The 24,147-nt window shown below is 37.8% G+C and overlaps 1 protein-coding gene across 2 annotated transcripts in view; it reads right to left on the reverse strand.

Moving 5' to 3' along the window:
- UQCC1 (ubiquinol-cytochrome c reductase complex assembly factor 1) overlaps window positions 1-24,147 on the reverse strand; it is a 92,065-nt gene that overhangs the window by 51,997 nt on the left and 15,921 nt on the right. For both annotated transcript variants that reach the window (XM_081559932.1, XM_081559931.1), the window contains exons 3-6: window positions 18,349-18,435; window positions 17,377-17,484; window positions 9,250-9,322; window positions 2,897-2,954 (exon numbers count right to left, since the gene is read on the reverse strand). In XM_081559932.1, the coding sequence (XP_081416058.1) occupies window positions 2,897-2,954; window positions 9,250-9,322; window positions 17,377-17,484; window positions 18,349-18,435 (326 nt within the window). The remainder of the gene's footprint in view (window positions 1-2,896; window positions 2,955-9,249; window positions 9,323-17,376; window positions 17,485-18,348; window positions 18,436-24,147) is intronic.

Consider the following 24,147-nt stretch of genomic DNA (forward strand, 5'->3'; position numbering starts at 1 on the left):
TACATTTGTTACTATGGGTCATGGTCAAAAGAGGTTGAGATGAGTGACTGGAGCCTGACCAGATGGAGGGAATGAGGGAAAAGGTGGCCTCCCAGGTTTCTGGGGTGGGCACCTGAATGGATCTCAACACCACTACCCCAGACAGGGAATAGAGGAGAAAGCCTGCTTTTATTAAGTCCATGTGGAGATGCTACAAAGCCCCCACGGCAACCTCTGTCAGCATTTTTTCAGCAGCTGTAGTGAATACTAACCTTGTTCAGCAAAGACAAAGGACACGTAGTCACCACAGCTGCATGTTCACAAGAAAACACAACTGATAAGGGCCGTCTGGGAACTGAAGGGTTCCCAGTCCTAAATCCCAGTACACACAAAAATGTGGGACCTAGAGAAAGCAGAAAGGGTAAGGGGGACATCAACACCTCCTCCAGGGAACTAACAGGATATGAGAAATCCTGTCCCTATTCTAAGAGCCAACAGGGCTCTTGGGGCTCATCATCACCCTCGGGAACTTAAGCAAGAGTATTCTAGTGTTTGTGGGGGGCTTTTTAGGAAGTGGGGAATTCTTTCTATTTTTATGCCTGTTTCTAAGCCTCCCCACTTCTTCCTCACAGTACCACTCACAGGAGGTTATCTGAGCCCTGCCCATCCCCAGCAAGTCCACTGACCCTGGTTAACGCTGGACCTGGTGATCCCTCAGTTAACCTCCTGGAGTTTCAAGCTAAGAGAACAGGACTAGAAGAACACAGCTTTCCCGCAGTCCTGGGGTGAATCCCTTACTTCCTCTTGGAGGATCATAGCACACTGGATCCTAAACTATTTTTCTGGTGACCCTTTTCCACTACGTTTCTAGATGCTACAGAAAACATAGATGCCCTCAAATACTCCGCGTTCTTGTACATGTTCTATGTCTTGCTCCTAATACTCCCGCCACTTAGAGTGCCCTCCTTTCTCTGACAGAAATGCTACTCACCCTTCATGGTACATCTCATGTCACCTCTACCACACAGCAACTCTTTATCCAATATTCCCCCCATCCACCAAATTTGGACTCAGTCACACTTTCGTGTCCTTTTGCAGTACCTGAGTGTGCCTTGGGCACAGCACTTCTTTCATTGTCATCCATTACAGGCAATTGTACTGGGTCTGCTTTCCACTCAACTGTTTCTTAAAGATGCACACCATGTCACATCCTTCTCTCCAGTGCCTGCCAGTCCTTAACACAGAGTTTGCTGATTCAAACTGAAAAGCTACTGATTCATCTCACCAAAGCTGCAGATCATGACAACCAAGGAGGAAGGATGGAAGAGAGACCAAGTATAGACAAGCCTCCCTCTCCCTACTTACCTGGTGATGGTACTCCCCATGCCTCTGAGAAATTAAACCAATCTCAGCAAGGGAGACTCAGCAGGCACATTTGGAAATCATAGCTAACTTGAAAGAACTACAAGTAGTTACAAGGTTGCCCCAGCTGCTATTAGTCAGGTACTGACCTTGGGATGTGGTCACAAGGATTATATTTTTTATTTTGCCATCCACTCCCTCTAACATGCTGATACCTCTGGCTATTGGGCAATAAAGAGTCTTTCATACTGGCTTTGAATATTATCTTTGAGCTCTTCTGGGAACAGCCTAGCCTCCTCTCAACCCTCACACCTTTGCAGTGGGTAATTCCCCAGGGCCACCTCTGCAGTGCCTTCCTCTTAAAAAAGTAGTTTTCCTCTCAGTACATCCAGGTTCCCCCCGAACTTCTTCCTAACCTTCACCATTCAGACCAAAGGTAGTTTGCTTTCTCAGCTACCTGACTAAGACACAGCACATTTCAAAAGCCCAGTAAGGGTTTTGAGAGTTGCTGCCTCCTCTGTGATCCCACAGGCACTACTTACTCAGATTTATTATAGAACTTGGCCATTCCAATTTATAACCAACTATTATGCGTGTCTTATCTCCCTCACTAGACTAGGAGCTTCCTGACATAGCTTATTGACTGCCCAGGACACAGTGTACACTCAATAAACTACCGGTTTAGGAAAAAACAACATAAACTGCCACCTTAGACCCCTGAGCCAATCTCACTGACTATGTGAGTTCAGTAGAAATATTTCAGAGGTGATCAAAACCAAAAAGTCTTTATATAGCAGTCAGTCCTGTGATGCAAAGCTCAGTTTCAAACAAGGGTCCTTTTGACAAGGCAACCATTCCCCACGTTCCTCAGATGCTCACTATGGTCAAAGTAGTAAACTTAGTTCTCCAGAATTTACTTTCCCAAGATCTGGCAGTTCAATAAATACATTCCCCAGCCCCCACTTCCAACGCCTCTCCTATATCCTTCTGACCTTTAATACTGTGTAACATTAGATGAAAAATTGATTTTTTTTGGCTACGTAATTTGCAGCTGAAGAAAAAATATACTGTTTAAGGTGTTAAATATTTTTACATGCAACAAACCTGGCATGAATCTAACCTGTATGCACATTTTAGAGTACAGGCGTAAATGTCAGTGCTATAATTTGTTATAGGTTTCTGATGACCAGCAATGAAAATGACCACGGATGCTCACAATTCAAACCACTTTTACGTAAATGTGAACTTTCCTAAAACAGCCAAGGGAAAGAACTTTCCACCCAATCCCATAGGGTCTCTTAGAGATACTGATAGCATTGTTCACTGGATTAGGTGTTCTTTGAGAAACTCCTACAAATATTAGTTTCTTTCTGGGACTATGCTTTGACCTTTAATAAAAAATGTGCCATAGACACCAGTTATTAAAATGAAAGGAACAGTTTTTAATGCCTGAACAACTGCCATTTCATATAATCAGCTCTACTGAAGGCTATACCTTAACAAGTCAGCAGTGTTTAAAAAAAAAAAAAAATGGTGACTTTAATTTCTCACTTACCAGACATGAAGCAGAGTTATAAGAAACCATGAATTGAATGAATCAGGCATCTGACACCCTAGAAAATAATAATAAAGTATAAATATGTGAGGGTTTAGAAGAGGAATATGGACTCTATTTGAAATATTGGTAGGGATTTGTTCAATCAAAATATACGGCAGTCACAGTGCTCTCTGATTATACTATCACAGAGAGAAGGCCAATGGAACCACAAGGGAAGCCTATGGGTTGAAAGAACATTGAATGTAGTCAGACAGCCAGGCCTCTAGTTCCAGCCCCATCACCACCCTGCTGTGTGGCCTTTGGAAAATCACTTCTCTGAGCCTCAGTTTTCTCACTTTGTATCATGTGGCCTGGACAATCTCTGTAATTCTTTCTAACTTTCATATGAGTCAATGTCATTTTCCCTTCTTGGTCTCCAATTCTTTTGGAAAGCTAGGCAGACACCACTTGCCTACCCCACTTAAGTATAGGCTTTTTTTTTTTAACGTATTTTTTTTAAAACGTGTTAATTTATTTGGCTGCCTTGCATCATAGGTGCAGCACATGGGATCTCCCTTGCATCATGCAGGATCTTGCACTGTGGCGGGCAGACTCTCTAGTTGTGTGAGGGCTCAATAGTTGGGCTTAGTTAAGCTCCTCGGCATGTGGGATCTTCATTCCCCGACTAGGGTTCAAACCCACATCCCCTGCACTGCAAGGTGGATTCTTAACCACTGGACCACTAGGGAAGTTCCATGTATAAGTCTTTTTTTTTTTACTTGAGCTCTGCCAAGAAATTAAGTTCTTCTTGTATCCCTTTTCTGTTTTCTTTCTTTAAGGTAACGCAATGTGCTACAAACATGAGTATGCTAAATGATGCAACCAAAATAAATGATTGAGAGAAAGGAGGAGAGCTCTAGGGAACTGCAGTTGAATAAGAAAGCAGATGATATCTAACAAAACACTGTTTATCACCCCCAGGAATGATAAACCAGGCAGGGCTTCTCCTTGGTTTAAGATACCAAAAATCAGGTCAGTGCTTAGATATCCAAGGCTCTCAATTCTCGGATCCCTAAGAAATGCCTCTGGCATGGTGAAGGGTCCCCCACTGAATATGCCCTCCTTATTATATGACGGGGAGAAATGGTGGAGCAAGAAGATAAAAAAAGAAATCAGTGGAAATCTGATTCTGTCCCTTGGATTAATGACTCAAGAAAGAAAGTAATATCTTCTGCCCTTCAGCAAACAATGAAGTATACTATGAACTAAATGATCACAAACAGGGGCCACTAAGATAGAAAACCCAGAGCAAGGTACACTAACAACATCAAGAATAATAAAGAGCTATAATTCATTTTGGGCTTACTATGTATGTGTCAGTGGAGAAGGCAATGGCAACTCACTCCAGTACTCTTGCCTGGAGAATCCCATGGACGGAGGAGCCTGATAGGCTGCAGTCCATGGGGTCGCTGAGTCAGACATGACTGAGCAACTTCACTTTCACTTTTTACTTTCATGCATTGGAAAAGGAAATGGCAACCCACTCCAGTACTCTTGCTGGGAGAATCCCAGGGACAGCAGAGCCTGGTAGGCTGCCGTCTATGGGGTCGCACAGAGTCGGACACGACTGACGCGACTTAGCAGCAGCAGCAGCAGCATGTGTGTGCCAGACTTAATGAAAGGTATATGCGTTAGCTCAATGAATCTTTCCAACATTCCTACGAGGTAGGTATTGATATTATCCCCATCTGACAGGTGAGAAAACTGACTTAGAGAGATCGTGACAACTGCCCAACGTCACAAAGCTGTGAAATCAGACATCTGGGATCAAATTTAGATCTGCTTGATTCCATATACTATGGCCTAATTGCTAATGGCCTCTAATATTAGGATCAGAAACTGAACATTCACTTAAGGGTTCAAACTTCCTGCCAAGTCCACTGTTAGCCATGTCAATATATTATCTCACTTAATCCTCACTTTAACCCTGAAGGAAGGCATTAGAAGCCTCATTCTAGAGATGAGGAAATGGGCTCCAAAGAGCTAAGGAACTTGTGGGCAGCCACAATATTAAAAAGCTAGTGGCTAGGATAGCGTTTAAGTCCAGGTCTGTCACAAACTGACACCAAAATACTCTGGTGAGCTTACTGGGAGGTGCCCAGCAGCTGTCAAGTGGACTTCCTCTTGGAGCCCAGCAGGAGGGAGGTGAAGGCTGGCCTGGCCAGTCATTCAGCTATTAAGACACATGCCATCTGAGAGTGGGCCAACCACCCTCCACCTAGAACAAGAATAGCCATGAGAAACTCTCGAGCCCGGATCTGAAGTTGGGTCTTTTTTGGATGCTAGAACAAAACATTAAAAAGAAAAGTTTTCTTGGAAGTCTGTCTTTCAATCTGGAAAATGAAATTTGGCTGCTTCTAAAGGACAATCTGTTCAATTGCTACCTCTACATCAAAGCTTCTAGCAGCCTCGAGGAGTCTTTCCAATTTTCTCAAAGAGGGAATCAGTTCTTGAGCTGGAAAGCGCAGACAGACAGACAGGCCAGCAACTGGACTTGGGTCACAATTTTCCCTCTGGGGGACAGCTCAGAGCTGAGGATGGGAAAAGAGCTGGCATATGACTGACTCCCTGTACCCACTGGGGTCAGAACAGAAAAGCACAGGCTAAAGTCCTGAAAAAAAGACCACTGAAAGTTTGTAAGCAACTCAACGAACAGCAGATTTTTTAGCTTTATGAAATGTCTTTAGACACTTCAAAGTTAAAACCTGCTATAGGTCTTTCCATGATCACAGGTATTCCCATAACCACACTTAGCTCCAGTATACATTCAGTGCACTGTTACATGAGGCTAGGTATTTTCTTCCTCAACATCAGTTGAGTAAAATTAAATTAATTCATTACTGTTATGAGGCGGCAGTACTAACATAGTTGCATGTTTAATGAGTACACTGGGGTCAGACATCCTGATTCAAAACCTTAACTCCACTTCTTTCTTGCTATGTGACTCTGGGCAAAGTTACCTGTCAGTACCTGTTTTCTTCTCTATAAAAATGGGAGAATAAGAGAACCTACCTTAGAGGGTTTTTGTGAGGAATAAATGAGATAAGGCCTGTAGAACATTTAACAAAGTGGTTCACGTTTAATAGGTACTTGTGATCGTTTTTTGAATTTTGTGAATTCACAGGGCTTCCCTGGTGGCTCAGTTGCTAAGGAATCCGCCTGCACTGAGGGAAACCTGGGTTCAATCCCTGGGTCGGGAAGATCCCCTGGAGGAGGGCATGGCAACCCACTCCAGGATTCCTGCCTGGAGAATCCCCGTGGACAGAGGAGCCTGCTGGGCTACAGTCCATGGGGTTGCGAGGAGTCAGACACAACTGAGCGACGAAGCACAGCACACATTCACTATTGTTTTTTAGTGAATTGTTTAAACAGTAGTGTTTAAACTATCTTTGAAAAAACTCATTAAGATTTCATCTATTGATGACGAATCTCAATTTTTTCTTCAAATTAAAAAAATACATCATAAACTTATACAAAATTGATATATTTGATAGCTGAGTATTAGTAGCAGAAAGAGATAAAGGTAGAACCTCACTTTTATAACTCAAAATTGATTCATTAAAGAGTCTCCTCTCCAAGGTATGAGGGCTCTTAGGGCTAAAAACAAAGCAGTTTGCAGACAACAATGTGGTTTTAAACACAAACTTTACTGACTGGCTGACCACCTCTGCCCCAAAAGTGCTCTTTATAATGGAACTGATCTCCAAAAGACCAGTTAGCAAACACTGCGTGCTCACAGAGGGTACACTCATTTATGCCACAATGACATCATCAGAACATCTTGGAAACAACGGTGGACTATTAAGGTATTCACCAGTCAGAATCCTCAGCATCTAGGTCTCTGGATCGAGACCTCTGAACACTTTGGCTCTGACATGACAGAGTATCTGTAGCTTTGGCATTTTATGGGGACTTGTCCGAGAGGCTGATAGGCATACATTTACTGAGTAAAGAATTCAACCTTCATGACATACAATTGGCCTCACTTTTGTTGGAAGAGTGAGAATGACACCTACCACTACCTGAGGCTCTCGATCCTTTTAGAAAGCTACTGAATTCTCAGGACTCTAAAAAGTAAAGCCCTAAAATACCAAAAATCCAAGGGAGCAATAGCCACTTTACAGATGTAATCTTGGGAAGCAATACACACACACACACACACACACACACACACATTCTCTTCTTTTACCCCAAATTTGTCTGGCCTACTCTTTAGAATCCAAGATACAAGCAAGTCAGTCTCATTACTTTATAGATACTCTTTGTCTGCCTCTAAGTGGTACTTTTCAGATTTGCTCCCTTTGTATTCACTGGCCACAATTTGGAACCACTTTGGTTTGATTCTGAAATTTAATCTAACCACAAATGACAAAGATGGACCACAGTGGAGCATAATACAAATGAACATGATAAAAGTCTAAAAGGTAATTCTCACAGAGAGTCTCAGAAAACCTGAAGTAACAGTGGTATCACTGAAAAATGTACTGTCTCCCTAGATAACTAATTCAAAGGGTAAGGCTAGAACAAAGCTCACTGAGGTGTACACATTTTAATAATATATAAACAGCAGTTCATGAAATTAATAGAACACATCACAGACGTAGCTCTCAATTAAAAATTGTAAAATACAAAGAATTACAAAACACAAAATATTAAAATGGACTATAATTCTATCTTGCAATTATATTCATTCACAGGCAATAGGTTATAGCAGAAAAATTCCTGGATTTTAAGCCAGATGACATAGATCAAGGCTTGACTAGTAAGCAACTTTGGGTAAATCACTTAGCCTCTTTAAGTTTCAATTGTTTCTGAAAACAAAACAAAAGTTAAAATAAGAATATAAGCCCTCCAGTCTTGCAAGGTTTTATAACTCCAAAAGGAAACAAACGTAAAAGCATGTAAGTGTGAATTATTAAAAGGTAATGGATAATCATTTCAATAAACTTTTATTTTTATAAGTAGTCTATAACAGATTATAAACTGAAACATGATACATTAAGTATGTAATAATACTCTCATTATTTAATACTATAATATTAACTCAAGAATATTTAATAAGGATTAGCTAAACAAAGATAGCTAGTAAAAACATCCTTTCAAAATAATTTTAAGTTTATGAGATATTTAATATTAAATAGATGTCTAGGAGTAATTTTTAAAAAGAGCTAAAGAAAAATACTTAAGCATACAGACTTAAAACTACTTAAGAAAAATCCAACTTCTAAAATTAATAGTTTCTTCATCAGGTAGACAAAGAATATTTTCTCCTTTCAGACTAATTTCTCCAAAAATAAAAAATTGCTAGAGGTGAAAAAGCAGCAGGAAGGTTTTCTTTTTTCACTATGAGTAAACAGGAAATGGAAGGCAGATACTAAATTAGGATTAAAACTCAGCATAGTATTTTAAGTTTCTAATATAATATCAATCTGCTGAAAGTAAAATCAACAAAACAACTTGCATCTAATTTTAAAAAATAGTAAACAAAGTTGCATCTCTTTCTTCATTGTTGTTAACATAATTATATATTAATTATTTGCTGTCCATGAAAAATATCAAGAACATATAGTTAAGTGTTTGTGGCTTTGAGGATAATGGCTATTACCACAAGAGGTGCACAGCACACATTTCCTTTCAAAATCTGTGAAACTGGAAACAGTTTAAACTTTCCCAATGACTTTTTAAGTATCTGCTTTACATGACTTGTTTATAACTACAACAGTTTACAGCATCAAAATGAGTATTGTATTGATATAATCAACTGCTAGTGATGATCATCTAGACCAGTAAAACACTGTCAGAAAGCAATTTATCAATGGGATAAAAATAATAAAATTATACGTACCTTTTGACCCAACAGTCCTTTTACAGAAAGAAGGAAAATCATGAGGCATATTCCAGGATTAACTAAAACAATTATAAACTAGAAATAAAAGAGGAATCACTGGCTAAAAGTTCATGTCAAAAATGCTAAGTAAAACATCCAGAATGTAAAAAGGTATGTTTATGCTGAGTACTCTTATGTAAAACATACATATGTAGACAAAGGGGATGATAATATTGAAGTACTGGACAAATTTTTACTTTTTTTCCCCAAATGCTTTATTTTTCCCAAATAAAACATCTCATTTATAAGGTTCTTTTGGCCTCTGTTTATTCTATTAGGAAAAAAATAGGAAGCTTTTATTATATATTCTATGCAAGAAAAACTATTTCACTAGTAACTTGAAAACTATCTGACCAAGACACAAACATAAAAATGAACAGTAGATTCATTTTCCTTTTCAGAATTCTCAAAAACAGTAACTTACTTAGAAAGAATTCCTCAAAGTCAGTTTTCTCCACACAGCTAGTATACATGCGCAGGGCCGCAATCTTAATTTTCTAGACAAAGAGAATAAAACAAACTCAAGACATGATCAAGTGAATGTTCTGGTACCGTTAGATGTAGGTCACAGAATTTTATATTTTTTCAACTAGAGGGATGGGTCCAAACCTGTCTCTAGGCAAATTTAAATAGCTAAACAATATAGATAGCTTTCTTTTATTAAAACAAGACATTCGGACTTCACAAAATTCTAGATTTTATGATTTTAGCATCAAAATGTCAAAAACATTTTTCTAATATTTAGAAGAAATCTACCCTTTAATTCAAACCCATTTTATCACATTTGAGCCTCTAAACCACAGTTCAGAACCATCCACATTAATTCTTTATAATCTGAAACCCTTTATATTAAAAAAAAAATTACCCATTCTCCTGACCAAAATCAAACAAAACCCTCAATCATTTGATCTTTCCTCAGAAGCACTATTATCTATTCCATAAGCCATTTTTTTCCCTGAAGAGATGGGGTCATTTTTTTCTGTATTTTCCCTAGTTTTATAGTTTGCTGATCCTAACAGAGTGAAAAAGTTGGCTTAAAGCTCAACGTTCAGAAAACTAAGATCATGGCATCTGGTCCCATCACTTCATGGCAAATAGATGGGGAAACAGTGGAAACCGTGTCAGACTTTATTTTGGGGGGCTCCAAAATCACTGTTGATGGTGATTGCAGCCATGAAATTAAAAGACGCTTACTCTTTGGAAGGAAGGTTATGGCCAACCTAGATAGCATATTGAAAAGCAGAGACATTACTTTGCCAACGAAAGTCCGTCTAGTCAAGGCTATGGTTTTTCCAGTGGTCATGTATGGATGTGAGAGTTGGACGGTGAAGAAAGCTGAGCGCCACAGAATTGATGCTCTTGAACTGTGGTGTTGGAGACTCTTGAGAGTCCCTTGGATTGCAAGGAGATACAATCAATCCATCCTAAAAGAGATCAATCCTGGGTGTTCATTGGAAGGACTGATGTTGAGGCTGAAACTCCAATACTTCGGCCACCTCATGCGAAGAGTTGACTCATTGGAAAAGACCCTAATGCTGGGTAGGATTGGGGCAGGAGGAGAAGGGGACGACAGAGGATGAGATGGTTGGATGGCATCACTGACTCGATGGACATGGGTTTGGGTAGACTCCGGGAGTTGGTGATGGACAGAGAGGTCTGGCGTGCTGCAATTCATGGGGTCGCAAAGAGTTGGACACGACTGAGCGACTGAACTGAACTGAACTGAACAGAATACTATGTTTATAAATTTGTTGGATCATGGAGAAAGCAAGGGAATTCCAGAAAAACATTTATTTCTGCTTCACTGACTACACTAAAGCCTCTGACTGTGTGGATCACAACAAATTGTGGAAAATTCTTAAAGAGATGGGAGTACCAGACTATCTTACCTGTCTCCTGAGAAATCTGTATGCAGGGCAAGAAGCAATAGTTATAACCAAACATGGAACAATGGACTGGTTCAACAATGGGAAAGGAGTACATCAAGGCTGTATATTGTCACCTTGTTTATTTAACTTCTATGCAGAGTATATCATGCGAAATGCTGGGCTGGATGAATCACCAGCTGGAATCAAGACTGCTGGAAGAAATATCAACAACCTCATATATGCAGATGATACCACCGTAATGGTAGAAAGTGAAGAGCAAGTAAACAGCCTCTTGATGAGGGTGAAAGATGAGATTGAAAAAGCCAGCTTGAAACTCAACTTTCAAAAAATAACTAAGATCATGGCATCTGGTTCTATCACTTCATGACAAATAGACGGGGAAAAAGTGGAATCAGTGACAGATTTTATTTTCTTGGGCTCCAAAATCACTGTGGATGGTGACTGCAGTCACGAAATTAAAAGATGCTTGCTCCTTGGAAGGAAAGCTACAACAAACCTAGATAGCATATTAAAAAGCAGAGTCATCACTTTGCTGACAAAAGTCCGTAGAGTCAAAGATATGAGAATGGGTGTGAGAGTTGGACCATAAAGAAGGCTGAGCGCTGAAGAAATGTGGTGCTGGAGAAGACTCTTGAGTTCCTCAGACAGCAAGAAGATCAAACCAGTCAATCCTAAAGAAAATCAACACTGAATATTCATTGGAAGGACTGTTGCTGAAGCTCCAATACTTTGGTCACTTGATGCAAAGAGCTGACTCATTGGAAAAGACCCTGATGCTGGGAAAGACTGAAGGCAAAAGGAGAAGGGGGCGACAGAGAATGAGACAGTTAGATAGTATTACTGACTCAATGGACATGAATTTGAGCAAACTCCAGGAGATAGTGGAGGACAGAGGAGTCTTATGTGCTACAGTCCATGGGGTCATAAAGAGTTGGACATAACTTAGCAACTGAACAACAACAATAAACACAGTAACTCTTTTTAAATAAGAGTTTCTAATGAATATAAAATATAGTAAAAGGATCAACTGTTTACTATTCCCCAAAACACTAAGAATTCTCATAGAATCTTAATCTGAGTGATTTTAATTTATTCATGAGCTGTATACTGAAGATTTGTATATTTTACTGTATGTACATTATACCTTCATAAAAATAAGTCTAAAAATGAAAAGTAAATTTTTATGAACTGTAGGTCTAAAGACCAACTCAGTGCTAAAGGAACAAGAATTTCTAAGGACTTTCAAAATATTTCCTTAAGGATACAATTAGTGTATCAATAAAAGGCTTGTAGAAGCTTATTTTTCTTTAAAATGACAGAAAAGTACTCAAATATACATAGACTAAAAATACATATATATGCAAATGATGTAGCAACTGAGGAAAAACCAACCTAGAATTTTAGCAGAGTAGTTTTGTTATTAAGGTTCAAAGTCACCAAGGATATACTATATCCACTACTACATAATATTCATGTTTCAGTTTCTCATGGGCAGAAATACCTGTTATAAAATAAAGTATTATGTCTTTGATTGCAATTAAGATTTTTTTATTTGCTAATTTGAGATGTTTTATTTTCAATGTTTTTAGCCTAAAGTTCATATGGGGAAAAACAAAACAACATATAACCAATGGAAATTAGGTATATTTTTATGGGCAATAAATCAGTGTTAGAAGCCCACATTTAAACAAAACTCTTGGTGAGACACTAAAAGGGAAGAGCAAATTAAACTTAAAAGCAAGCAGAATGATACATAAAGAGCAGAAATTAATGGAACTGAAAACAAAAATAATACAGAAAATCATAGAGGCCAAAGCTGGTTCTTTGAAAACATCAATAAAATTGACAAACTTTAGTAGAACCAATCTAGGGGGAATAAAAAGAAAAAACAGGGACTTCCCTGATGGTCTAGTAGTTAAGACTCTGAGCTCCCAATGCAGGGGGCCTGGGTTCAATCCCTGACCAGGGCACTAGATCCCACATCCGCAACTAAGAGTTTGACTGCTGCAACTAGAAGATCCTGCTTGCCGCAACTAAGATCAGAGATCCTTTGTGCTGCAACTAAGACCCAATAAATAGATAAACACATATTTTTTAAAAAATAAAAGAAAGAAAAAACAGAGAAGACATGAGTTACCAATATTGGAAATCAGAGAATAGAGGGAACATCACTATATATCCTAAAGATAATAGGATAATATTATGAACAACTTTAAGTAAATAAATGTCATTATTTTAGATGAAGTGGACAAACTCACTGAAAGATACAAGCTACCAAAGCTCACGAGAATAAATAAATAACATGAATAGTCCTATCTCTTTTCCTTTTTTTGGCCACTACGTGTAGCATGCGGGATCTTAGTTCCCCAACCAGGGAACCCTGAGCTCCTTGCAGTGGAAGCATGGAGTCTTAACCACTGGACCACCAGGGAAGTCTTCCTACCTCTATTTTAAAAGCTGGATCTGTTGTCAAAAATCTTCCCCAAAGAAAGCTCCAGGCTTGAGGGCATCACTAGAGAATTCTATCAAATATTTAAAGAAATGATATCAAATCTACATAAACTCTTGCAGAAAAAAAGCAAAGAACACATCCTAGCTCATTCTATGAGCCAACATTACCCTGGTATCAAAACCAAAGACATCAGAAGAAAACAAAACAGTAAAACCATAGTCTTCATGAACACAGATCCAAAACCCCTTAACAAAATACTAACAAATCAAATCCATCAGTATTTTAAAAAGAGAACATATCATGATCAATTGGAATTTATCCCAGGAATTTCAAGTTGATTTGACATTCACAAATCAGTGTAATTCACCATATCAGCAACCTAAAAAAGCAGCATGTTTCACTTTTTAACACCTATAGTTTGGGGGAGTACTTTATATAGAACACATTTAGAGAAGCACTGGTCTGTACCATTGCCAAACTAATGATATCCTAATGATACCATTATCCAAATGACTTGGCCTTGACAGGCCTATTATTATCCTTGAAACAGAGAGTTTAGGACATCTGTAAGCTCTTCATTTCAGTCAATAAATAATTTATTGAGCACCTAACTCAGTGCCTAACACTGATTTGGACACTAGGAAATACAGCAATAAACAAAGCAGTTAAAAACTCCTTTCATGGAACTTAAGGCCTAGTTTAACTATTATGACACTTCAAAAATTTTTCTGTTTTATTTTAGGCCTCACCTTGTGGCATGTGCTCCCTGCATTGGGGGCATAGAGTCTTAACCAGTGGATGGATGCCCAGGGAAGTCCCAACACAGTTAAAATTTCAAGTAAAATTCCTAACAGCCTAAGTCAAAATTTTTTTTAAATGTGCAGTTTCCTTCCAATTCTTATATACAGTCTTCTGGTTCAAAATTAATCACTTTGCCTAAGGAAAGGCACACTTGCCTGCAGGGCCCCACATCATTCCTTGAGAAAGAGGTTTTTCCCCACAACACGTTCATGAAGCAAGCATTCATTACAAATAATGAAGACCTCATCAGATTGGCCAGTGTATTTATACAGTGCTCATACTGTGGCAATGAGGAGCATTTTATAGTTCCTCACTTTTCCTGCAGCAAAGCCAAGCCTTTATACTTGGGTGAGCCATTTTCCTGGACAAATCTCTAAAGCAAGTCCCTTAAGACCATCACACAGGGACTGGAAATAACAACTCGGGAAAAGAACCTCTTCAAGATTCATGTGTTAATATAAGTTAAGGAAGTAGGTGGACTAAATTTCCATCCAGTCAATACAAATTGTTCTGGTCCTCGGATGACTTCATGTTTATTTCATTCTAACTTTGGAAAACTCCATCAGTCTAACTGACTAAAACACAAGCACCTAAGACAGCTTTGGGAAATGAAAATCAGCTTTCCCAATAACTGATGCAGTTTGTACCATCCTACAAGATGAAAAACGAATCTAGTAAAAGGCTTGCACTCACAGCTGTGTGAGAGTTGGAAGGGGCTTTGAAGTCATTTGAACTTTCTCTTCTGTACTGGAATTCCCTCTCCAGCATTCTTGATTCACGGTCAACTATCTGGGCCCCTGTTCAAACAAGCCCAATGACCTTGTGAGGCTACCTAGTCCACTAGAGGACAATTCTTGTTAGATTTTTGTTATACTGAACATAAATCTGCTTTGTGTAACATTCATTAAACATGATCTGCACACTGGAATACCTCAGATTAAGTCTCTCCTTTTTTTTAGTATATTTATTTATGTATTTGGCTGCACTGGATCCTAGTTGCGGCACATGGGATCTTCAGTTGTGACACCTGAATTCCTAGTCATGCCATGTGGGATCCAGCTCCCTGACCAGGGATTGAACCCAGGCCCCCTGCACTGGAGCAAAGAGTCCCAGCCACTGGACCATGAGGGAAGTCCCTCTCCTTTTTTTTACATTTCTTCCTCAAACACCTGAGAAGAACCATTAGTCTTCTCTTTCCAGGCAAAGCATCCCTATTTCCTTCTACCACTCTTCATTCAAGTTTCTGAAGGCTTGACAAGGCTCATTGCCCATTTCTGAATGCATTCCAGTTTGTCAGTGTCCTTCAGAACAGGAATAACTTTTTGGCTTAATGCTAATCTGCAAACTGCCTATTCAATGACATGTGGCTAACTCTGTTAAATGTTATCCTTATCTTACCTGATATTGTTCCATAAAGATAATGAAAAAAAAATGGTTATTTCGTGATAGTCAAGTAGGTAAGGAAAAGCCACATTTAAATTCCTGAATATGCATCTAGAAGAAAAATGGAACCACACACGAAAACATTACATAAAAAGATGGAGGAAAGATGGCTGACACTGTTGATGTGGAGAGACAAGCAGACATTTTACTCCCTAATGAAAGACATGTGAAAAGACAAAATTCAAAGATTCTTGCCAGTGCAACCCCAATACAAGTGTCTGCCATCGACTTCTGAGTCAACATTTGCTGAAAAAAGCTCTTTCAAAATGGAAAGTTGTACCTGCATTTTCCCACCCAAATTATACTAGAATGTCATACTTTGATGTTTTGATGTCACAAATTAAAAATGAAGGTTACAGGAAACAGACACTGCCACATCACAAAAGATTTTTTAAATGCAATTAGAGACTTACTTGAGGTCACAAGGGAACCAAGAAAAATTAGAGACTAACTTAAACTAAAACAGTGAAGAAATTTTCCTGATGATTTAGTAATCCTCCAAATGGTAGCCAACTTTCCCTCTGGAATCATAAAAATACAGACGAGACAAAGCATATGGAAGTAACCAAGTGGAACTCAACCATCAAGAAATTAATAAAACAGTCAATTTTTTTCTCTTTTCTTTCTTTCTGCTCTTATTTCCCTTTTAATTTCTTACTTTCAAACAAAACACTTAAGTTTTTAAATACAAATGCTATGATTGCAAATATTTTTTTTTGCAAATCTTTTTTTTAATAGAGGAAAAGATCCTGCTTAATATCACCAAATATACCAATGATTATCATTTGTCAAGGAATTATGATGTAAAAAGAGATGACTTTAAGGAGCATAAATAGTATTTCATTAATGATTAAGAAGGCGCTTCATAACCTTAGGGTCTCAAGAACATTATTATAACTGAGTATATGTGTCTTATCTTCTATACTTTTCAAAGCCCCTTACAGACAAAATTCTGGTGGAATCACTGTTTAATTTATGTAAAAGGGAGGGTATAGAAAAAAGCCTATATGTGTTGCAGTTAGAACTGTTAGGAAGACAGCCAGACATTTTAAGAGAAAACTAAAAGTAGAGTCCACAATAAAATTGAAGTTCTATAATAATTTGACTACAACTTGTTAACATGGTGTAAGTGAAACAATTTAGTCATTTTGGGCAAAGATATGGTGTTTTCTAGAAAAGTCTTCTCTACTGCTTTGTATTGTTTTGCTTTGATTATGACTTATGACTATAACTTACAACTGATTAGGCTTATCCAACATTCTAGCAACCTTGAAAAGTATTAAAAGGTACTTCTGCCATAATTGTAGAAAGAAACGGTAGTACTAGAAGATAACTGGGCTGAGAAAAATCCAGTGACTTGTGTTTTATTACTTTAATTGGTTAGAGGCATTTCTATCAAAGTCCAGAGGCAGTAGCACCTGATGCAAAGAGGACATTCATTCATTTGTAGCAAGTACTATATAACAGATAATGTACAAGGCCAAGATCTCATGAGGAATGACAGTCCTCCATAATATGAATAATAATAAATCACAGAATTGATTAATTTTAAAAATGCTCATTAACAAAATTTTAAAGAAAATCACTACCATGATCTAGAGAAAATCACTTATGAATCATAGAAAGTAATGTTTCCTTAAGAACACTGCCCATCAGGACATTTAGCCCATCTAACTCCTTAGAACTTATCTACATAGCATTCATATGGCAAAGACCTGGAAAGACCAGTCTTATTCGATTGCCTGCTACTGAGATACTTCTAAGGAATCAAGTTAAGGGAGTAGAGGCACGTGCTATATAGACCTGACTTAGAATGGGAGACAAGGGGATACAACATGTTTTAAAGCTCTCAAAATAATACATGCATTTCACAAAAAGCAAAGCAGAAGCTTTAAAAAAAAAAATCTTCTGCAAGGGCATAAAGCACAAAGCTCAAAAAGAAAAATGAGAAAAACTTAGACTTTACCCATTTACTGTATTTCAGAGGTCCTGTGAATCCCATGGCTTCTATTATCTTTGTGAAAGCACCAACCTTCTCCTCAACAGGCTGTGGTGAATCCTTGGTAGAAGAAAGCTATTTAATAAAAAAGAAGGAATAAAAAATCAGTTGCAAAAAAAAATTTCTTAAAAGAATGCTTTTATTTCTCATTAGGTCTAAGGGGATTTTTTATTGCTTAGATTTTTTTCCACCCAGAATTTTTAATTCTCATTTTTCTGGGTACTTCTTCACTCAGTACAAACATATCTAGAACCCTAATCGATGTCCTCCAAATTCCAGAGCAGACATACCCACCCCATTAAAGTTCTATAGAAAAGAGTGTTTTAAAAAAGAAATCTTGACGCCCCACCTCCCAAAGAACAATTCTGAGAAGAGGAATGTTCTATGTTTATTGACATTATAAGAAAAGGAAAGAAAAATATTATCTGAAAGCAGACAAAATCATAGACATAATCAACCAAAGCAAGCACTGAAAACATGTTTTTAAACTCCTGTATTCTTAGTATAACAAATTTTATTAATGACTATAGATAAGTTTTATAGTTCACAAATAAACTCCATGGAAAACCTTTCTAATGCTAAGCCTCTCTAAATGAAGCCAGGCTATCTAACTAATAAGAAATTCTCCAGAAGTTAAATATTACTTTAAAATTAAAAAAAAAACAAACCTATGACTTTTTCTCTAAAGTGCTTTTCAAGCTAGAGAGTACAATGGAAGAAATACAAGACATGAGATCAGAAGCCTTAGGTTCCAATATTCAGTTGGTCTGTCTCCTCCCATCCTTGTGACCCTGGGCAAGTTACTTTACTTCCCTAACTTCATCTTCTGCATTCAATACAATTTCTTGTCTCAACCAGGTAACAATTTTGCTGAGTTTCAAATAAGAACACTTGTGTGAAAGCATGCTACAGACACAGAAAGAACTCATTAAGTCTCACCTTACTTGTGGTATGATACTTCCTCCTCAGCTCAGTGTCTACTCCAGGAATCTGTACTGATCCACCACATGCCAGGGCCTGGCTCATCTGGAGCCCCAGGGAGATTTAAGGAAAAAAAGAAAAAAAATAGATGTAAGCAATACTGAGCACACACTTAGAAGGTTAATGTAAGCAGAGTTACTTCAAAGTAAAAAATATAGAATCTTTCCAACCTTGCTTAACCCAGTTCCTAATGGTATCTGGTACATACTCAACAAACATCTGGTGAATATCTGAATACATAAAAGAATATAAAATATTTTTCACAAAATAAGTACACAATAAGTAGTAGAAGTTTTCATCATCATTGTCAACATCACTATTGTCCAGATCAGAACTGTCTTCCTTCTATGTTCACACTGCATTTGAAAGCACTTTGGCAATATAACAGCCACTGAAAGTGGAAGTCGCTCAGCCGTGTCTGACTCTTCGCGACCTATACAGGCCATGGAATTCTCCAGGCCAGAATACTGGATAGGCCTTTCCCTTCTCCAGGGGATCTTCCCAATCCCAGGGACTGAACCCAGGTCTCCCACATTGCAGGCGGATTCTTTACCAGCTAAGCCACAAGGGAAGCCCAAGAATATAGGAGTGGGTAGCCTATCCCTTCTCCAGCAGATACTTCCGACCCAGGAATTGAACCAGGGTCTCCTGCACTGCAGGCAGATTCTTTACCAACTGAGCTATCAGGGAAGCCATTAGTTAAAACTATTATGTGCCAGGCACTATGTAAGTGCCTTACAATGAATGTGCCTTGTGCATAAGTGCCTTATGGAATCCTCACCATAATCCTACCAACATTGGTAATGTTATAATCAAGGCCAATAAGTATAGTTTTGAAAATAAATTCCTATGGAAAAAAATAACATGCAAGTGATCCTCATTATACCATTATTCACAAGAGTGAAAACTGGGGAATAAGTCCAATGAGAAATGAGGTGGTTAACTAAATTAAGGTTCAGTCCCTCAATGGAAAATCAAATGATCAGATTTTTAATAGGCTTTATTTCTAAAGGCAGTTTTAGGCTCACACCAAAAATGAATACAAAGTGCAGACAGCTCCCACATACCCCTTCCCACACATTTACAATATCTGCCACTATCAACATCTGTCAACAGAGTGGTACATTTGTTACAATGGATGAACCTACACTGACACAACATTATCACCTAAAATCCACAGTTTACAAGAGAGATTATTATTTTTAGCAACATGAAAACACATTTATGTATAAAATTATAGGTAGACACACAAATGTATATGTGCAAGTCTAAAATGGAATGCACAGAAATGAGTTATTTCATTAGGCTGGTAGAATATGCACGAGTTGAGGAACCTAGTTTCCAAACTCTCAGTACTGTTATATTTTCTTTACAATATAAAGTGGTGGGGAAGGAGTAGTAGGAGGATTCCGTTCTGTTTTATTCCAAGAGAAGGGACACACTGAAATGAAAATGATTTTTCCTTTAATACTAACGAAGGAAAAAATATAATTTCTAAATGTGGAGAGTTACTATTTACTTTTCTTTCCAAACAAGAATATTAAAAAGATTAGTCAGGATTCTTCTGGTCAGTGCCAAGGACTTACACTTAAATTCATAGGTATCAAGAAGGCTGTGTAACACTAAACACAGAACAACTTATATTTTATTGCATATATCAATGCAATGGCCTACTAGAATGTGAAACACTTAAACAGGTTTAAGGAACACAAACAACAGTCTCAACAAGCTGTGCTTTGGGGCAAGTTATATTAAATGACATGATCTTTTTCTTCCCCAGAAAACATCTAGTTTCCCCATACCTAAACATACTACCCATTCTTGCCCTTGCTCCCTAAAAAAGATTCCCTTGACCTTTAAAAACATTAATTTTTCCTGTTTAAACCAAAAAGATATCAAATAACTTTTTGTTAAAAAAAAGAGAGAGAGAGAGAGAGGAAATACCCCAAAATACTCACTGTCACTTTTTCAAAGAGGCCTTCTCTGCCTGTTGTATGTATCTAAAACAGTTTCTTGTCATCCCATGATTCTCTATCATAGCAGCAGCCTGTTCATTTCATTCACAGTACTCATTACAATGTACAATTATATTTTTATTATACACATATTTATTTTCTATCACCACCATCAAAAATATCCATGAGGGTAGGAACTGCCTGTATTACCAGAATCAAGTACAGTGCATTATACACAGGAAACACTTAAATATTTGTTGAATGAACAAACCCAGCCACTTGTTGTAAAGTTACTTATTATATGCTTCTTCATAGATGTACTTATTTATTTATGTTTTGGCTGCACTGGGTCTTCCTTGCTGCACGGGGGGTCTACTCTTTGTTGCAGTACGCAGGCTTCTCATAGCTATGGCTTCTCTTGTTGCGAAGCACAGGCTTTAGGGCCTCTGGGTTCAGTAGCTGGGGCACTTGGGCTGAGCTGCCCCTCAGCATTGTGGGATCTCCCCCAACCAGGGATCGAAGGGATTGAACCTGCATCCTCTGCATTGGCAGGCAGATTTTTATCCACTGGACCACCAGGGAAGCCCTTATTATATATCCTTCTTAATCTACACACATACCATGCATACATGTTTCCTCCAACTTTTATTAAACACCCACAATATGCCAGCCTTTGTGCCAGGTTTTAAGATAAAACAATCTTTATCCTAAGGAGCTCATAACCTTGTGAAGAGAAAGAAAACTCACTTTACTTTTTTTTTAAACATTTAAAAATGTTTAAAGACCACCCACCAAACACACACACACACACACACACACACAAAGCATCAGAAAGGATATAGAGCAACTAGAACTCTCATCCTCTGTTGATGGGAGTATAAAATGATACAATCACTTTGAAAAATTATTTGGCACTACCTAGGAAGCTGAATGTATACACATTCTGTAAGATTCAACAATTCCATTTCTAAGTATATACCCCAATAGAAATGTGTATCTATATCCTCACAAAAATGTATACAAGAATGCTCATAAGAGCCCTATTTATAAAAGCACAACCAGAAACAATCTAAATATCCATCAATAAATAAGTGGAAAAATTAATTGTGGTATAGCCAGACAACAAAATACTATACAATAATGAGAATGAATAAACTACTATGACACAGAATAACACAGATGAATTTCTAAAACAAAGTTGAATGAAAGCAGACAAACATAAGAGAGCACATACCATATGTCTGAAAGGCAAAACTACTCTGGTGTTCAAAGAGAAGACTGCTTAACTTTGGTTAGGGATAGAGACTGGAAGGGGATCAAGGAGCTTCTGGGGTTCTATTTCTTGATGCGGGAACTGGTTATGTTCACTTTGGGATAATTCATTGAGTCACATACTTATGACTTATGCCTTTTTGTATTTTTATTATACTTCAATAAAAAAAAGAAATTTAGAGATCAAAAAGATCTGGAGTCATCAGAAAAGAGATCATGGATAAGCCTTAAGATGACAGCAGCATAGAGAAGGTGAGTGAAAAGACAACAGTGAGAAGCATGGGGTAGTGGAAGATGAAAAACAGGGTTAGAAGCTCCAGCTCTGCCTATCTCATATGTAAGTTTTAGAACCAAATAAAATAATCTATGTAAAAGAGATGGGTAAACTTCAATGCACAAAACAAATATGAAGACCTGTTCCAGACAAATCCAATGGCAAACTCTTATGCAAGCAGCCCCTCATTAAGTGAAATGCTAAAATTTCACTCTTCTTTCTTGCTTCCAAAAAGGTTCTAAAAATGAAAAGACCTTCCTGATCTGAAAGAAGTAGAGAAAGAGAGGAGGGAAAGAAGGAAGGAATGAACGGAGGGAGGGAGGGAAAAAGGGAAAAGGAGAGAAAGACTCAGCAATTCTTGAATATCTGGTCCTTTTAGCAAAACTATAAGCTCCACCAGGGCACAGTATATCTTATACTTCTTTTATTTTCTGTCCCACTGCTCAACACCATTCTGGGCATGGAGTCAGCACTCAATAAAAACTAGGTGGGTTTTTTTTTTTTTTTTTAATAGAAGGACAATCTGGAGAAGGTCCAGAAAAGAACCACAGGAATGATCAAAGAGATGAATAAAAGCTCCTAGTGGAAAGGTTAAAATGAATTGAGGCTGTTTAGCTTGGAGAAAAAGCAATTAAAGAACTAAGGAGTAACTTAGAATAACAACACTTGAGCTGGAAGGAATCTCAGAGATCTTCTAAGCCCAACCTTTTCCTTTCACAGATGAGGAAACTAAGACCCAGGGAGAGGCTGCAACTTAACGTAGTTTTAGGACAAAAAAATTTTTTTCAAGTTTCCATTTACAAGATGAGAAAATTTACCCAAGGAGCATGAACATAAATAGCAACAAAAATCATAGTTACAATTTACTAAAGATCTCCCATATGTCCAGCACCTGTATGCTTGCTGTTTTACTTTTGTTATCTCACAGCAATCTTGCAAAGTTGATACTATTTTTTCCCATTTTAAAAATAAGGACTCTAAGGCTCAAAGAAGTAAAGTTCATTAAGGGGTAAAACATATATTCAGAGCTCTCTTCTCTCCCCTAGCTGATTTCAAAAACCTAAACAGAGTTCAACATTGGCTAATGTACACTTAGCACTCCGATCTTAATTTCTAAATATTCCTAATATTCTTCTCCAATAAGAGGAACCAGGGCTCCTCAGGGAAACTGTTGACTCTAGGACTAGGGCAAATTAAATACAGCATGAACCTGGAACATCTTGTGGTGCCCAAGAAATAAAGAAGTGTTCAAAAACTGAAGGCATGTAAAAAAGAACTTGAAGGAGCTCTCAACAGCCAAACATGGGACAATTTGATCAACAAAATAAATAATGAGAATAGATTATAACTCACAGAATAAATATCCATTAGCTCATACTGATACAAACAAAATAATTGAATAAACAAATAAATGGAGAGGAAGTGACAGCCCATCCTTACAGTAGAATTCCAGTCAACAAATGGAGTAGGTATTGATGGAATTAGAAAATGACCATCAAGCAAACACCACAGTAATGACTACTGCAGTCAAGAACCACAAATAGAATTATCACATGATACAGCAATACCACTTCTAGCTAAATATAAAAAAAAAAAAAATTTAAAGCAGGAGTTTGAAGAGATATTTGCACACTTATCTTCACTGAAGTATTTTTCACAATAGTCAAGAAGTGGAAGCAACCCAAATGCCCACTGACAGAACAATGGATAAAGAAATTGTAATATATAATAAATACAATGGAATATTATACAGCTTTAAAAAAAAAGAAAAAAATCTTGTCACATGCTATAACATAAATGAACTTTGAAGACATCATGCCAAGCAAAATAAGTAACAAAAAGACAATTACTGTATGATTCCACTCATATGTAGCATTGTACTCAGTTGCTCAGTCATGTCTGACTCTTTCGTGACCCCATGGACTGTAGCCTGCCAGGCTCTTCTGTCCATGGAATTTTCCAGGCAAGAATACTGGAGTGGGTTGTCATTTCCTACTCTAGGGCCAACTCAGGGATCGAACCCACGTCTCTTGTATTGGCAGGCGGGTTCTTTACCACTAGTGACACCTGGGAAGTCCCGTAGGTAGCATTAAAGTCGTCAAAATCATAGAAACAGAAAGCTGGAAAGGTGGTTGCCAAGGGCAGGCGGGGTATACATTTTCAGTTTTGGAAGATGAAAAATCTATAGATACATACTGTTTAACAATGTGACTATATTTTACACTACTGAATTGCATACTTAAAAATGGTGGTAAC

This window comes from Giraffa tippelskirchi, chromosome 13 (genome assembly GCF_054371585.1).
Source record: "Giraffa tippelskirchi isolate mGirTip1 chromosome 13, T2T-mGirTip1v1.2.pri, whole genome shotgun sequence".
Lineage (NCBI taxonomy): Eukaryota > Metazoa > Chordata > Mammalia > Artiodactyla > Giraffidae > Giraffa > Giraffa tippelskirchi.